Source organism: Desmodus rotundus, chromosome 9 (assembly GCF_022682495.2).
Source record: "Desmodus rotundus isolate HL8 chromosome 9, HLdesRot8A.1, whole genome shotgun sequence".
Taxonomy (NCBI): domain Eukaryota; kingdom Metazoa; phylum Chordata; class Mammalia; order Chiroptera; family Phyllostomidae; genus Desmodus; species Desmodus rotundus.
In genome coordinates, this window is record NC_071395.1 from 102,570,638 (window position 1) to 102,589,398 (window position 18,761).

The window sequence follows — 18,761 nt, forward strand, 5'->3', positions numbered from 1 at the left end:
GAACAGTGTTATCACGTTTTAATATGAGCCTCGCTGCAGCCTCGGTGCTTCTAATTACTTTCAACCCATTGTTTCCCTGCTTTTGCTTGATGAACCCAGCATCTGGCATGATTTTAAAAAGTACAACAGACAGCTGTGTGCAAGATTTTTTAAAAAGGATGGGATTAGAACACAGTTTTAGAAGGTTCAAATTAGAATATTTCTTTTTCTGAATTCAAACCGTTTGAGGGGGTGTCTTTAAACTGTATGCATTCCTTCTTTTCAGGGCTCTGGTTCAGAATGTCAGGAACATCATTCTGAATGTTAATTATCTTATTAGAAATGAAAATTTTTATTTTCTCAGATAATCACAGAGAGTAGTAAATCAAATTTATAACTGAATTATTTTGCTCCATAACTTTTTAAACCAATTATAAACTTTTTTCATCCTTTTTACTCAATATTGTCACTGTATCCCATTTCAGTGAACAGCTGTGCCTTAAAGAAATGTAAGTTATAAATGATGATACTGTTTTTATTAAAATTTTAATTTTCCTAGCTCATACTTTGTTCTTGTGTATTTCAAATTTTCTGAAAGTCAACTTTAACAAATACAAATATATTTTTTTAAGTTTCTTGTAAAGTCACACTATTTATAGTATTTTAAATAATATAATGTGTTTTTACAATATATATCACTGTCCTAAAGCATTTATGGCTAAAAACATAGATTGAGAATGGAGAATTATATGTAATAATGTAGCAGTTTGCTTTGTAAAATGTGAAATATGCTATTCAGGGAATGGCCCTACAGTTCAGGGTTTAACAGATGTTAACCAAAATCCACAGGGGCCAAAACATGAATGTGAACTGGCAGAAATGAATGGAACTGTGAGGGTAGAATTAATTACCTAAAGGAGAAATAAAGAATTAGTGTCAGAGACGTGGTATAATAATATGTGGAGAAGAGAAAATAATTTTGGAGCTTAACACAGCAGACTATCTGGGGCTAGAAAGACAAAGGGCTCATATTACCAGATTCTTACAACAGTGACATCGCAGCCACCTCCCAGCACCGGGCAACTCCTGCACAGCCTTCCTCTTAGAGAGAGGGCAGAGGTAGAGCAGCCAAGGAGACAACTGAACAGAGTTTGTTTAGAACAGAAGACTCTTTGCTTCTTGACAATGGTTGAATATGTGTAGCAAAGTCTTTGCTCATTTGAAAACAAAATGTAAGGAAAGATCAAATAGCCGTGTGTCTTTCCTCCAGTCTTGCTCCTCCTCTTAAGACATTCTTTTCTGGGGGGAGGAGGGAGAATCTTTCACCCTGCCCCTTTGATCAGCTCTTAGTTCACTGTGTGCTTCAGAAACGGGTAGAACGGGTGGAAGTAGGAACAGGTCTATATAAGGTTCTCCAGCACAGTTTTGGATTATGAAAAGAATAGGAATATATATGAAAGAGATCAGCTGGCAGAAGAATTTTAAAAGCCCTGGAAAAACTAGGGAGTATTGGGAAGGGAGTGAGAAAGGACAGAATGATGGTCCCAAACTTTCCTAACATTTTTATCAATGGCAGGGTCCTCTGTGTAGGAATATGATGGAATGAATTTTATTAACTCTGCACACTAAATACGCACTTGCGTCCTTCAGGATATTTGGACTAAACCAGAATCTGGTGCTTGGGAGGAAAATGGTCCTTAATTATAAAAGATCCCGTATCTATAAAGCCCTTTGGTAGCAAACATGTAAACATCTGTTTATGGTGATAATTCAGTACAATGTGCTGAAGGAATAACCTTTAAAGAAAGATGCTTGCCCAGATGCAGAGGATTGAAAGCAAAGTTTTTCTTACCAACCCCAGGTTTTCCATTCAGTCCGAGGTTTAATGTGCTGGAGGAGTAACCGTTTAATAGTATCAGGGAGGGTCTTACCCCTGTTCCTGAGAAGAAACATGCATGGTAGAAAGAACATAAATGTTGAGGCTTGACAGACCCAGGTTCAAAGCCCAACTACACTATTTAGCTAAAGGTCATTTGACCTTAGCAAGTTGCTTAGTCTCTGTGATCCTCAGCTTTCTTATCTATTAAACAGGGATGTGCCAGACACAGTGATAAGTCCCTTACATGCATTATCTTATTTAACCCTCAGAACATCCCCATGAAATAGGTGCTGTTAATATACCCATTGACAGATTTGTATACTGAGGTACAGGGAGGTTAGGAGGCTTGCTCAAGGTCGTGTCTCTCAGGGATTCTAACTTGGTCAGTCTAATTCTATAGGATACATTAAAAAAAAATATATATATATAAACATTTATTGAGATATAATTCACATACCATTAAATTCACCCTTTTAAAGTATATGTCAGTGGTTTTTAGTATAGTCACTGCGTTGTGTAACTATTACCACTATTAATTTCAGAACATTTTCATTACCCTAATAAGAAACCCTGTACTCGTTAGTAGTTCCAGAGTCCATACTCTTCATGACTATATCTTATTGTCTCATTGCAGGGTTGTTATGCGAACTAATAGTGATAGTCCGCATAAGCCCTAGCACAAAACCTAGACATGGTAAACAGTACGAAAATGTAGTTTAAATCTATGGTAGTGTTAGTGGTAATTCTTTTCCCCTCAACATTTCCACCCAAATTGTCTTATTGGTCCACTGTCAACTTCCTGAATTATGTTCATTGAAAAAGAAGGGAACATAGAAAAAATAAAACACAATCAAAATATTTATTGCTTACTGTAGAAGGGACATGAAAGGAAAGAGCTCTTTTAATGAGCTCAAATATGATTGGAGAACATGGGAAAGCCTTATTTTTATTTTTAATAAGACATAGATTCTTTTGATATTTCAAGTTGTGCTTACTTTAAAGCTTTTTGTCTACTTAATTTTTCATTTAAAGTTGCAAAGAAAACTCACTGGATTCTTTGCCATGGAACTGGAACCATTTCAGCGATCAGACGTGTCAAAGATGACTGACCGGTCAGACATCTGAACAGTAATACTGGTTTGCCCTTTAGATATGATGGCATTATCATTCTATGGCATCGAGGACACTGATATACTTCATTTGCTTTAGCTTCCCCTTTGGTGAAATAAGTTAATTAGCGACAATTATTGTTTAATCAAAAATTTAAATCATAACTTTAAATTTAAATTTCATTGCAAGGGAAACATCTTCGTGAATATTCGAGAAATTGCCATCATGGACCCAGAGTCTTAAACAAATGATACAATATTTAAATAAAAATTTTAAAAGACTATGAAAATGTTTTACAAAATCCAGTTTTGGGTTTTTTTTGGCCCAATGGTCACTCATATTACATTTGTGATAGTGGTAAATACGGGCCAGTCAAATTTCTTGCCAACTTGAAGATTCTGCGTGGATAGCATAGAGGGTTTCTGAGAAAATTATTCAGTATATTTCAACATGAGAATTTTTCACTGTGTGAATATTAAAAAGCTTATTTTGAAATGGCAAGCCTATATCCCTTGTCAAAGTAAATTTATCCCTAAAAATATAGCTTGCCAAAAGCAAATAGTGCAAAGTGAGTGAGGAAAATGTTATTATAAAGCCACATTAACTATAGGTTAAAAGAAATTTAAAAGAAATACCAACTAATATGTGGACCTTATTTGCATCCTGAGCCAAACAGACTATAAAAAGTGATACCTATGAGAGAATTAGAAATTTGAACACTGGCTGGATATTTTATGTTATTAAGGGACTGTTAACTTTTTAGGTGTGACAATGGTATTATGCTTATTTTTTTTTAAGAGTCCTTATCTTAGAAGAGGTTTGCTGTGGTATTTAAAGATAAAGAGGCAGATGGCTGATATATTATTCAAAATAACGTGGAAGGGGAGAGAAAAAGTGGGGTGGGGTCATAGATGAAACAAGACGGAACTTAGATTGGCTCTCATTGAAACTGGATCATGTGTACGTGGGAGCTTCTTATACAGTTTTGTCTACTTTTGTACATGTTTAAAATGATCCGTCATGCAAAGATAAAAGCAAAAGAAATCCAGGTTGAGATTAATAAAAAATGTAACATTATTCTTTTATTTCTATTGTGGGACCTCACGTGTAAATGCATGATACTTTATGCATTGGACACAAAAGTACATAACATAGTGAGCTTTTTTTAAAAAGTGTTGTTTTGAGTTTAATGTTTTGTGATGAAGGAGCACAGATGGACTTTGAAGTCAGGCCTGAATTCAAATCCCGCTCCTCCACTTAACACGCTGTGTGAGCTACGGCAAGTGACATGACCTGCTCATCTACAAAATCTTACTAATAACATCCACTCAGCAGTTATCATGAGTTGTAGTGAGTTTCAGCGAGATGAACTCATGAGGAGTGCTTGCCACTAGGTTAGCACTTCCTGCAGTGGTAGCAAGTATTATTTTTATGTTTTTTTATATTTTTATATTTTTATGTCAAAGTAGAGCTGGGCAAGTAAATCCATGTATGGGACTTAGACGATATATACTCGTATTTCACATATCTTTTTTTTAGAAAATTCATTCATTCCAGCTGAACCCTGATGTAAGGCCACGTAATTCACCATGTATGTACTTGTGAGGTTTGCATTTAAAGGATTTGTGTGCAGAATTTTTATTGGTAGGCCCTCCAGAGTTTAGATTTATGAGCTCGTTGCTCTGTAATGTCTGAGACATGTTGAATTGAAGCATGGATGTCACTTACCTTCTTGTCTCTTACTATCACATACTTGGAGCATGTAGTTATGACAACTACAAGAAGCAAACCATTAAAGCAGCAAAGAAACACCATCTTTGCACTAAAAAAGAGAGAGAACGGTTTCCCTTTGAAGTTCAAGAGAAGTGTTTTTGAATTAATGGAGTGTACAGTGATTTTACTAAGTTTATTTATGAAAATACTCTTTGCATTCATGCCAAAAGGCTTTAGCACAGTTGTAAGTAGGATTTATACAAAGAAACACAGCTCAAATTTATGACGTGTTTGCAAATGTAAGAAAAAGTCTGAATTTACAATATTTGTAATTTATTGTTAAGTATCTTTCTATCACTATTCCTGGAATGCTAATATTTTATAAACACAAGTGTTGGTTAGGAACCTAGAATAGCCTAACCTATACTACTTTTAAAAAAGAAATCTCCCAGAATGCTTTCCATGGCTTTTGGGGGTCTTATGGTGGGAAATGTGCACGGGGCAAACACTCCTGCCTTTGGCTTTAGCCCAGCCTTTTAGCGTCAACAATCTTGACAGCTGCTTTCGTGACTTGACTTCCTTTAGGCCTTTCCCTCTTTCCTTATTTGCTTCATTTTATACAAATTAATCTGTGGAAAGTAAATATACACACAAATTGTTTTTGAAGTTAATTACTGACTTTGATACCTTTTCAAATATTTTACTTCCTATACATCTACTGTTTTTTTTTTAAAGAGGGGAATAGGCATATTTAAATTAATACACTGTTTTGCAACTACTGTCAAAGACAGATTTTTAAAAAATCAATAGACTCACTCTGGCTGGTGTGGTTCAGTGGATTGAGTGCCAGCCTGCGAACCAAAGGGTTGCTGGTTCGATTCCCAGTCAGAGCACATGCCTGGGTTGCCAGGCCAGGTCTCCAGTAGGGGGTGCATGAGAGGCAACCACACACTGATGTTTCTCTCCCTCTTTTTCTCCCTCCCTTCCCCTTTCTCTAAGAATAAATAAAAAAATCTTTAAAAAAATCAATAGATTCACTTTTTTAACATTAAAATTTTCTACGATTTTTATGTCATTTGTAAATATCCTATCTTGGAGTAGATGAAATTGAGAAATCAGAGAAAGAACTGACTTTCACAGGGATGAAAAAAGAAATCATTGGAATCAGATGCTGCTTCCTTCTGTATTCCCTACACAATACATTATGTACAAGGATGTTTATTATACATTGTTTGGAATAGCAGAGACTCCAAACTGCCTGAATGTCTAGCAGTAGAGGACTAGTTAAATAAATTATGTCACATCCATTAATGGGATGCTAAATAGAGTTTAAAAGAACATAATACATATATATTTGTGACATGGAGAGCTCTTTCCAAGACTAAGTGAAAAGAGCAATTTGCACAAACATTGTACAGTTTGTCCACACACACACACACACACACGTGTGCTTTTATTTGTGTGTAGAATATTTTCGGAAGGGTATGCATGATTCTGTGAACAGTGGTAACCTCTGTTGAGGGGGATATCAGTATGAGTGGAAGAGAGATTCTTCATTATTTATGTCCTTTGGTACTATTTGAATTTCACAGTAGTGAGCTCTTTTTCAGTAGAATCATGATTTGATATTGTCATATCAATTCCATTTTTTCCTCTTTATTAATTTTTACATATGAATTTATGGGCAATAACCTGATGATGGTAAAAATTAGCAGCAATCTCTGTTGCTTAGTCTTTGAGAACCAGCAGTATGTAGATGTGTTGTGTTGATGTATCACTTAAACATGAATTTAAAAATAAATAATAAAATAGTATCATATAATATGCTAACTGATAAATAATACCTTTTGTACCCTCAGTATTTTTCCATATATGGTAACTAAAAGTTTATAGAACCTCCGATTCTTGTCTTGATGTAGATGGCAAGGAAAATCAAGTTAGTTGATAAATTAATTACCATTTTAAGTTTATTTGACAAGTCTAGGACATTTTGTTGAGACAAAAATAGCAGGAACTGTCTCTTATACAGTGTTATCCCTAGAGCAATGCAGAAGATCAGGTAAGGAGTACAGTTTCTGAACAGAGAATTTTGGCATAAGACTTAATCTACCTCAGGAATTCTGCCACTAATGAATTTCCATGTTCTGGACACAAAATGTTGAGAGAAAATACATGGCTAATTTGAATACAATTTTTTTGTTCTTTGCTTAAAAGTTTTGTTTTTGTTTTCTGTAAATACTATAGGTTAAGCCCTTGGACTTGAAACACAGAGAATTTGTTTGATATTTGGAGGCTAAATAATGTGATGGTTGAGCCCAATTCTATTTTAATGCATTAATTTTACACTATGCTGCCCATCACCACAATTCTCTCAGAAACTTGTTTAATAGTTACTGTTTACCAGGATGGCTGAAGGGTCACTAAAACAGGAAAGGAACTACTTAGTTATGGATAAGGGGATTTATATGGTGTGTAAAATAAAGCTTCCAATTGCTGCTGACTCGCATGAGGCTAACAGTGGAAACTTTGAACCTCACTATCCTTGGCAGCTGGTGTGTATTTAACACTGGCCAGCCTGAAAAGTTCTTGGTCACAATTCGTCTCTAAAAGGTATTTTCCCAAACTTCAAAAGTGATACCACTTACTCGCAAGATTTGTGCAGTTTACTTGTGTTAGTTATATCCCAATAAAAAAGGAAAAATAAATTAAAAATTTAAGGAGATACTCTTCTGTTCCAAAAGGGACCAAACATTGAACAGAATTGTAGGTACTTGTTGCCTATATGTTGTTACACAGATGTTATTTCCATACATGAACAGGAGTCCCTGTCTGGGGTGGTTTGGGGGTGTGGAGGTGCTAAATCTTGTCACCCTTGGCCATTACGGCTTCAGTGATCTTGGAGGTCTATATTACTTACAATGAAAACTCACCTTTTATTCGGTAGTTAAAACATGTTTTACATTTTCAGGCCTACTAATCTTACCCATAAATCACGCTTTATTATATATTGTTTTATTTTTACTGTTTGGGTGATGGTAAAACTTTTCTTATATTTACTCATAGTCTGGAGATCATGTAGTCTCACTCTTACTTAGCAGCAGATATTGACATGCAACTGGCCTTCCAATTCCTCTCAAAAAGAAGTAATGCTGGTAAACTAACTGGGGCACAGAAGATCCTAGAATTCATCAGGACAAGAAGTGGGTGCTCAGGTCTTACTACAGCTTGTTGTTTGGGAGAAAGGAAAAGATGGGAGGAGAGCAAGATGAAGCAATAGTAATAAAATCACTGCATTATGTGGCATTATATTTTTCGAAGCATTTCCCTACCGTGAGACTTAAAACATGAGAGTGCCGGGAAGGAAATACATTGTTTAGCTCTGCCAGGTCAAAGCTATATTTGGATGCGGAGCATGTTGGTTCATTTTCTGTAAAGCAGTGTCAAAATGCCGAGGATCTAATAAAGTCAAACAGGACGGGCTAGAAAATATTTGATATATTGATCTGACTAAACCCAAAGTAGTTGTTACTAAATTTTGTAAGCATGAAATTCACCCCAAAGAGTGGCATTTTAAAACATCACTGCGACAGTACTACTGCCGTAAATTTGAGCCTTCCAATAGGACCAGCTTCCTGTTAAACAAATCTTTGACCACATTTGGCTTTGTCTATTGGCTTCACACCTAATGTGACTACTAGTATTACTACTACTTATAATAATTTATACTTTTTATTATAGATTTACTTTATTGAAGTAAAAAGAATAATTTATAGCGCACACCATAAATCCAAGTCCTTCAGTATGCCTCGCCTTTGAGTAATGATTGTAATTTATAAAGCATGCAGATTTAGAGACTGTACAGCTCAGTGGGTTAGAACAAGAATTTAGTAATCAGACAAGGTGGGGTCAAAGCCTGGCTCTGCCACTGATGAGTCACTTATGTGACTGTGGGTAAGTTATTTAATCTCTGTATCTCAATTCCTTTATCTGCAGCTTTGGGTTAATAATATATCACAGGATTATTTTGAGGATTAAATGAGATAGTACACAAAGAGTCTTCACCCAGAGCCTGTACCCAGGAGGAGTTCAGTAAGCTATTGTATTTTTATTGTTACTATAACTGACTTTCTCCTATAAGTCAAAACATGTTGAAAATTTAGCTGAGCAGCTTCATGGCAAAAAAGAAACACTGAGAATACAGTGGTCCAAGGAGAACAGAACTATGAACAAATAATTCCAAGTTGTGATTGCCTGGTTGTCATTTGGTAGATGCATTTATTTTACAGTATATTCATCCACATGTTACCAAATACCTGGGTTTACATGTTTTGAATTCTGTTGGATGCCATTATTATTGAAAATACACTAACTCAGCAGGCTCCCTTTTAATAGCAGTTGAACAGTAACAGTGGTAGACGGAATGCATTAGTGTAACGCCAGAATGATTGCTGACAGGCTGTAATTTGCTTTATGAAGTGTGTGTTGTCACATACACAATTATCCGGTTTATATTTGTTGCTGCCAGCCTTCCAGGTTGTTAATGTCCAGGAGTTATGCCTTTACGTGGGACCTAGAAGGGTTAAAAATCTCAGCATTTTTTTTTTTCCTGGGGTGGGGGAGGATGGAGCAGGAGGGTTTGTATGGTGGCTACCTTTTTTTCTTCTTTTTTTCCTTTTTTAGAACTAGGATGATGCTGCACGCTGCAGCCCACCCTACTGGTCAAAATGAAAAACTGCATCATAAAGGACCATTTTCTTGAAGGAGAGGGGAAAAAAGAACTTTTCAATTGGTTCCCACAGGCATCTTCCTGTTCAACCCACCACTGACAGATGTAGCTCGTTTTGGAAATATTACTCAGCTATGCTGCCCTTTTGGTTATTGGATTCACAGGTGTTGTGGTGATTGTGCTCTAAGTGTCTACTCAGTTGGTTCCATTTTTGATCATTTAGGCTGTGCTTCTCTCTGCAAATGGCATCCCTAAAGGTTCCTCAGCAGTTTGTTATTCTTAGCATGATTATATGATTAGTAAGCAGTGTTCTAAGTTCGAAAAAACTTACTTTTAGGCTCAATATATCTCTTGTACATTCAAGATCTGGTTGGAGCAACTTTTTAAAAGAATGATAAATGGAAACTTTCTTTACCTGGCCCATCATTTGTTCTGTAGATTTAATGACATTCAGCAAGTACTATTACACTCGCTGCCAGGGCCTTGGGGGAAAAAAGAATATTTATACATTGAGTAATGGCTAGATGTAGGAGAAAAAAGGAGAGATGGGCAGGAAGTCAGACTGTATAGAACAGAGAAGAATTTGAGACCTTCACTACATACGGATTAATCACAAGAACTAGCCACGCAAATCCAAATGGGTATTTAGAAACCAGTGAAGCCTCTAAGATGTTCTGTGGGGAACACCATATATTTTCTAATGCATGAGTGTGTGCAAAAGAATGTGTAATTTATAATGGAAGTGCTGGCAGAACTTTAGTTTGGGTGGTGCACATACGCTCCATAATGTATCTACATGTGAGTAACACTTCACATATAGGGACACATACATAGCAAACGTATTTCCTCAGTCGGTGTTACATCCAATAATGTAGGTGGGTGGTTGCAGTCAGGAATAATAAGCTGCCGTTTTGCTAATCTTACCGCAGTTCAGCTTTGGGAACTGCATTGCTGTTAAATTGGGCCGTGAAAATTTGGCAATATTAATGCTATCAAGCATGACAACTAACTGGATTTGGATCAGGGACTTTATTTATAGCGTTTCATTTAGGACTTATTGCTTTAAATGGGGAGCTGTATGTCTCATGGGTTCTTAAATGTTCAATAGAGCCAGAAGTCAGGTGTTCCCTTACAACAGCAATGTAAACAAAAACAAAACAATTAAAGACAATTCTGCATTAATTTTAATTTCCTTATATTATCCAAAGATGCTCGATGAAGTAATAGCAAAGCCTATAAAGTTTTGAACCGTACCATATAAACGGTTGCAGATGTGAACAAGCCTTAGTCGTAGCTCACAGTGAACTAAAAGAGAAGCGAAAGGTAATGACTCTGTACTAACATGGAAAAAGTCATCGAGCCTTTCTATATTGAATAAGCAAGCATGTTTATGTTTTATCTGTTATTTGTTATTCTCATGGTATTTTTGTTATGCTTAAACTACATTCTGTCTTGTTTTCATTTCTTTCTCATTTCTTTGGTGAAATTGTCATTATGGCCTGTTTTTGTCGCTAAATAGTACCTACAAGTTTAGGGTCAGATGGATTCGCTGTGAGCCACATATTGGGTTGGCCAGAAAGTTCACTTGGTTTTTTCTGTAAGATGGCTCTTAGTAGCACTTGGTTGTCTTTAACTTCACTCGAAATGATTTTGTTAGATTGTATTGAGACAGCTGTCATATCAGCGCGCCTTTAAAAACTTATCAAAATTGGTGAATTTTTGTGTAGCCATTTTAATATTGAAGATGGGAGAAAGTATGCAACATTTTTAGCATATTATGCTTTATCATTTCAAGAAAGATAAAAATGCAACTGAAACACACAAAAAAGATTTGTGCAGTGTATGGAGAAGGTGCTGTGACTGATCGAACATGTCAAATTGGTTTGTGAAGTTTCGTGCTGGGGATTTCTCACTGGATGATTCTCCGTGGTCAGGTAGACCGGTTGAAGTTGATAGCAATCCAATCAAGACATTAACAATCAACATTATACCATGCGGGAGATAACTGACATACTCAAAATATCCAAATCAATAAAGTTATTGATGAGAATGAAAAATGTGTCTTTTGTTTTACAGGGAAAAACTGTAAGGACTTTTTGGCCACCCCAACAGTTACAAGAGGAATATCATCATGGTTCACTTTTTCCCCCAGTTTTATTTGGAATCGAATTAGGAAATGAAAGTTTTTAGCAGTTTAATTCACTTCTCCATAAAGTTTATGGAGCAGCAACAGCTGGATGAATCCATGGCAGAAAAATCCAACTTCTAGTGGCCAAGCTATTGTTTTAGAATTAAGGGCGGGGGGGGGGGGGGGGGGACTCATTAACTGTTAATGAAAACACAGGGAATAAAAACAAATAGCACAGAAACCCTAGCAAATAAGTACCTTACACCTAACACAAAGCTGTTTTATCTTTCTGCTCCAACCCTAAGAAATTCCCAACTTATCACTCTGTGGAGCATGAATGAAATTGAGTTTGACTCTCAGGAAAGAACAGGAGAGAAATATCCCCCTTATAGGCCCCTCAGCACAATACTCAGTGGAGAACCTGACACTGAATATACTAAGGAGTGTATCTAGCGCCCAATTCTTATGACACTTAGGATAGAAGAGCAAATTACCAGTTAATAGCAGGTGAACCCTTGATATAGTTCCCCCAGATCTTGTTTAGAAATACAAAGAGAAGAGACTGCAGGTAGTGGATGTGATGAATGGAGATATTGTATGTTGGAATATATATGTCTGTATAGAAATGTATTGATTCTGAGTGAGTTGCAAAGGGAAAGTGTGTCTCTAGTGGCAAGGGTTCTTGCTTGTGAGAAAACCACTCTAAGCAAATGGAGTTCTGAGCCCTAATTGGAGAGCTGCTGCGTGGAAATGTCTGTCACTATAGTTTGTGATCATTTATGTCTGATCCCACTGGATTATAGTAGTGGCCACTTGGAACTGCGACTATCAGAGCTGTAGATGAATCACTTGCGGTTATGTTTCAACAAAAAATGTTGTCATAAACTTAAACCCAAAATGACCACAGTAATTGCTGTTTCTTCTATGAAACTTTTCACCCATGCATCTTGGGTGGTTGTAATCATTTAAATTAATCAGCAGTGTCTATTTATATGGTGTTAAAGGCTTTTTTCGGCGTGTGCCCAAGGGAGTTGGGCCACTTGCTGTAACACTGAAAACACTTACAGCAACATTTCCATCGTCGAGAACTAATTATGCTTGGGTGTAAAACATATTTTCAAATGTTTCCCCCACCGTGATCATTTTTAGTGCTGACCTTAGCTCTGCTTTTCCTGCGTTGAGTTGTGTACCTTTACTGTTATGTGCTTTACGTTACATGCTTTATGGGGGTATGGTCTTGTACTTGGCTGTTAAAAGCCCGCCTTGGGTCGCTATGTTCAGAAACCACAGGAATCACGTGGAAGTGACTTTCCCATCTGAAGTTAGTAAATCAAATGCCAAATCCAGGCAGGTATTTGGGGTGAGACTTTAAAAATGGAAGCTCTAAATATAATTGGAATAGATCCTGGAACAAAAAAAAAGGACATTAATGGAAAAACTGGGGAAATCCAAATAAAGTCTGTAGTTTAGTTAACAGTGATATACTAATATTAATTTCTTGGATTTGACAGATATACCCTAGTTACTTATGAAGTTAACATTTGGTGAAACTGGATGAAGGGCACACAGGAATTCTCTGTACTATCTTTGAAATACTTACAATAAATCTATAATTATTCCAAAATAAAAAGTTCATTAGAAAAACAACAAAGCAAAGTCCAACCTGATCTGCTTATTAAAAACAAAAAATAAACAAAAAAACTAGTATGCTAGAATGTGTGAGAGTAGATTTGTCAGATTTCTAAAGCAAGCAGAAAACTGTGAGTCTAAAAAGCGAAAAAGGACTCCTGGACATGGACAACAGTGTGGTGATCGCTGGGGGTAATGGAAAAAAATACAATAAAGATTAAATTAAATAAAAAGAAAACTGTGAGTCTAGAATGGTAGTTGATAAATAATGTTCAGTGTGCCCTATAAATGTTATATGTTGCATGGCAACCCAAACTATTACTTTTTAAAAAAATGCTATTAGATATGGCTCAAAATTTTGAAATTGCTTTAACTTCACAGCTTACTTTCAGGTTGCCTGCCGGGGAGTCTCTCTAGATCGTGTTGCTAATATGATTTCCGTGGCTTTGCAGCAGTGATGCAAAGTTTAAGTAGTTTAACCCTCAGCCCAGTAGCTGAGTTTTTTTCTGGTTATAATGTACATTTCATAGTGATTCTTTAAGCATAATCATAAGCTTTATATCCTGATCAGTAACCTAGTAAAGGAGAGCATTTCTTGTGGCTCTGGCTAGCAACTCTTGTATGAAGTGTTTTTCTTTTTAATTTTACTTTTCTTCTCCACAAAACTCCACAGTTTATTTCTAAAATCCTGTATCAGCAGGTGTTCCACTCAGTAATGGACATCTACCTGCCATAGATCATAGAAGAGTCTAGATATGACCATCTAATTTACGGAAGGAGAAGGCTACAGACATTCTCTTTTTATCATTTTATATCCTCCCTACCCTTCTAGTTTAATTGTAGGACATAAACCTTTAAAGTGAGGCAATACAGATTCTGTGTAGGTTGTTTGGTTTCACTGCTCCCTTGTTGAAATCCAGGGCCAAAACTCTACCGTGTTTACTGAGATTAGCATTGGTGATTTCCTTTGGAAATTAGTATTTGAGATAATATTAAATTCAGTTGAAAATCCTCTTTTCATGTTTGCAAAATGAACTGAGCAGCTGCTGGTACCCTTTTGTCAGCAGAATGTACCTCTGTTTAGGGGATTTTAAGGAAAGCCATTTGCAGTGCAGAGCCTTTTCTTCCGGTTCCTGAATGAGCTAACATCCTCCATCTGAACCTTTTAAAGTATCATAATAGCATGGGCCACTTCTACAAAATATAATTCAATGTATGTTGAAAACACCCAAAAGAGATTAGCATTGTTTTAATTGCATAATTCAGTATTGTATATACATTACCTTTCATCAAAGCCATTTTACAGAACAAATATTACCTTCTTAGGGCTTTTAGAATTCCTAAGAGGTTGGTTGCACAGGCTGTAAACTAGAATGATAGAGAACTTTCTTAAGATTGCAAACCAAGTCGTGATTGAAATTGGAATCGAATCCAGCAAATTCCAGGTTCTCTGTATTTTTACTTTTCTTATTTTGCAGACCAGGAAAGCATACTAACCTTGCTACATTATATTATGCATGGAATGTTAAACCTTGGTTTAATTTATTCTATTACATTTGGAAAAATAAAGAGAAAGAGGCATTCAGAGTAAAGGCCGAAGTGAATAGAGACATAATATATATGGATACATATTTATATAGTTATATTTTCATTTTAAGTGTGATGGAGAAGTTTCTCTCTGGTGGCAAGAGGTCTCCCCACTCTAAGCCAACAGTTTCCAAGTTGTAGTTACAGAGTAGTTGAATGGAAAACTTCCCATCCAGGTAAGTTGGCTTTGAACTTACTTATCTGTTTCTCATGTGTTAATGGAGAGTAGCCATGTCCATCAAGTAAAAGCTTTATCTTTTTGTGTGAATACTAGAAGAAACATACAAAGACTTTTATAAAGGTGCCCAAAGTATGACCTTACTTTTTCTTTTTTGTCCCTCAGGGGGAGACCAAGCTGAAAACTACCTTGGACAGGACAGCTCCGATGACAATCACAGTGGAACTCAGGGCCCGTCTCTCACACCAGATGCGCTGTTTTTGTCAGATTACCAGGATGAGGGTGAGTGTCATTCTTCTGGATTTGGGGCCATCATACTTTGTTACTTTTTGTCCTGCTGTCTTTGCCCACTGTCATTTGACTCGAGCAGCCTTCGGTGGGTTCTCTGTGTTGGTAATCACTAGTTTGCAAAGAACAACTATTTGTTTCATTTCGTTGCTGATCCTCCTGGGTAATTCAATACCTCTTCTGCAGTTAATGTATTTAGGAAAACACTAATTCCATATTAGAGCAGGAAGACATCATTACTGATCTTTTTATAAGAACCGTGACTCAAAAGCTAAGAGGGCATTTTAAGCTTGCAGGGCCCAATTTACCATTCTTACAGATTTTTTACCTTCACTGAGTTGCATGAGAATTAGAGCTTTCATTTAATGATTATTGGATTATGGGTTTATTGTGGATTATTTGAAATTTTTAAGATCATCATATTATAATAAGGCCATCTTTACCCATGCTTCTCACATACCCGTAGCCATGTTGGTGGTGTTCAAGGGGCAGCCACAAGAACACAATGCAGATCTTTCTGGAACATCAATTTTACTTGAAGATTTAGGAATGGAAGGATTCAAATAATTCAGCTGCCATAAATATTATTTTTATATTAAAACACATTGGTATGTAATAGGATGGGATGCTAAATATACAAGAATTTTTAAGATGCATGAATTTAAAATTTTGGCTTGGTGACTGCCAGTTTTTGGCTCAGACGCAGATATCCCAAGGGCGGGGGTTCACTGTGCCTTTTCTGGCATCTGGCCACTGGAACAGAAGGTTTGATCATCGCTGACGCACACGTTATCTTATCAAAGTCTCTCTTGTGCCTTTCCATGGGGGGAGAAAGGTAGAGATGCTACTAAAATGAGTATTAAATTGGAAGCTTATTATTCATTTAGGAATTGGGAGTAAAGTTGGTAAATTATTTCTTATTTCTCTTTATTAGTCTACGATCTTTCAATTTATTTTTCTTCCAAATTTCCCTATGACTTCCGCATTTTCCAAGAGTTCTTAATCTCTATAGTCCCTCCTCTTTTTAATTTATCCATAAATTCTTATTTCATTTAGCTCTTTCAGCGATTCATTTTTCTCCCTTTCATTGAATTGATAACCTTCACATCAGAACTATGGATTCAGTTGCACAGAAACATTTTATTTTGCTTAAGCTTTGTAAATTAGCACAACTAGTAATACACTAGTTTTAGAAATTAGGCCTTGGAATGTGAGATCTGTGTATTGGTTCAGGTATTACACTAAAAACATTGTTTGGATTGAGAGCTTAATCATTACATTGGTAGCTGATTAATAATTGTAGAAAATTAACAGTGCAAAACATTAAAAAACAATCTTTCATTTGTTTTGATTAATCTAATGCTTGACAGAATTAGAACAATAGTACCTCATTAATCCATAAGTCACTTATTTGGTATTTCCAGCTTTCCCAAGCACAGCTGAGAACACAAGTAAGCCAGAAATACCCCCGAGTAGAAATAGATGTTCCTGTGTCCTGTGTTAACACTTATTTACCTTATTCTCGGGAGAGCCCCCGAGGCCTTCACTGGGGATTCCCCATCTTAGAAATTTCTAACCATTACCGTCTTCTGACTTCTTAGCCCACAATAGAGTGAAGCATCAAATTAGAAGGAGGGGAACTATAAAGGCATCAGTTGAGGTATAATCAAATAACACTGAGGTAAGAGACAGGAAGACAACTGAAAATTTATATAGAAAATAACATTATTAATTAAAACAAAATTTATATAGAAATTCAAAAAACAGCTCAAACTGTCCCCTAAGAGCTCAGTACCCTAATGAAGTAAAACTTTTGAGCTAGCATTTATTGAGCACTTACTACATGCCTTGTTATCTGTATTCTAAGTACTTTGCGTGTATCATCATTTAATTCTCAGAAAAGCCTTAAGAGGTGATAGAACCATCTTCATTTTACAGGTGAGGAAACGGATACCAAGGGAAGTTAACTTATCTAAGATCACACGACTAGTTGGTAGTGGTGCCAGGATTTATACTTACACAGTCTGGTTCTAGAACCTCTGCTCTTAATCACTCTACTATCCTTCCCATTATCCTTACCTGAGTTAGCCAGCAAGATGGATTCATGTTCCAGCTATTTAGGTTAAAACTGTACAGATACACATGGCATGTTTAGAAATATTTGCATTAAAAATAGCTGAAATTTTTTTAAAAATTCAGTGTTTTCCTATTTTTCCTATTATCTGAAAAACTCCAAAGTGGAGAACTTTGTTCTATAATGGTTTCCCATAACAGAGGTTTTAACTATATTAGTAATATTAAATTCTTACTTAATAACTTTTTTTTAGTTCTGTGTATAAAAATTAGAAGGATTCCCAATGAGATGCAGTCAATGACAGAGGCAAGAACAGATTTGCTTATGTGTTAAAAATTCAATTGTAGGAAGACGCGGCGGCGTTTCTGCAGAGCATCCCAGCACGCGCCTGAGTGCTCACTGCACAGCGAGCACAGTCATGTTTGGTTTCCTGCCCCTGCAAATAAAGATACATTTCCCTGAGATTAAAGAAAAGGTTAGAAAGATGTTAAAAATCTGCTTAACTAGATTTCACCATTATAGAGAACAGGAGCGCTTGATACTCATGTATTATTTTTACAAACACTATTTAGAGATTGTAAGGTAATAGCAAGGCACGGTGCTGTAACCTATGAGTGAAATATGCAGTAAAAAGTCAGACACAGTCCCTCCCCTCATGGAGCTTACCATCTCACTGGGAAAACACACTATTAACAAACAGACCAATAAACATTAAGTCAGTGTCTTCAGTTCCTGGTGACACAGCTAAGGCCATCCTTTAGGCGGGAAAAAAATATATTCTTTAACTTTCTTTGAAGTGCCATTATTTTAGGCTTTTGGAAATTTATCTTTATTAGACAATGAAAGGTCACTGTTAAAATATTTCAGCTTTGTTGCCTTCCACCTCCAGCCAGAGCAGCGTCCTGAAGGTACAGTTATAAAAGGACACGCGATCTGACCCATCCACCCGTAAATGAAGTGATGAGAAGCAATAACCATGGTGCGTGTCGTGTTTGGGGCGTGCTTCTGTTAGAGTTACAAAGAGGTCCAGAAGAATATAAAACCCTGGCCAGGTGCACAGCAACAAATTAAAAAAAGAAAAGACAAAAGAAAACCAAGGTTACAGGATAAACCATGCATAAAAATGAAAGTGTGATGCGACCTAGTCACAATTCTTTCTCCCTTTCCTTTGTAAATGCCCTTAGTCTGAGAAGGCAGGAGAGATGACCGCAAACGAGCACACAGCCCCACCACTGGGAATGAAAACTCGCTAACAAGTAATAACATTTAAATTTCTAAACCTGGGGAGGCACACTTTCTACCATATTGAAGGAAAAAATTTAGTTTGAAATACTGAATATAATAATTTTACAAGAGTCAGCCAACTACAAAGCCCAAGATCTGATTGCTTTCATGGCCCAAAATATACAATGGAATTCAGTATTTCTATAAACTTATTCTATTAGTATAATGAATAACACCTATATACAT

The 18,761-nt window shown here is 36.3% G+C and overlaps 1 protein-coding gene across 2 annotated transcripts in view; it reads left to right on the plus strand.

Moving 5' to 3' along the window:
• SKAP1 (src kinase associated phosphoprotein 1) overlaps positions 1-18,761 on the plus strand; it is a 265,799-nt gene that overhangs the window by 61,326 nt on the left and 185,712 nt on the right. For both annotated transcript variants that reach the window (XM_053910585.1, XM_053910586.1), the window contains one exon: positions 15,095-15,211. In XM_053910585.1, coding sequence (XP_053766560.1) covers positions 15,095-15,211 — 117 coding nt within the window. The remainder of the gene's footprint in view (positions 1-15,094; positions 15,212-18,761) is intronic.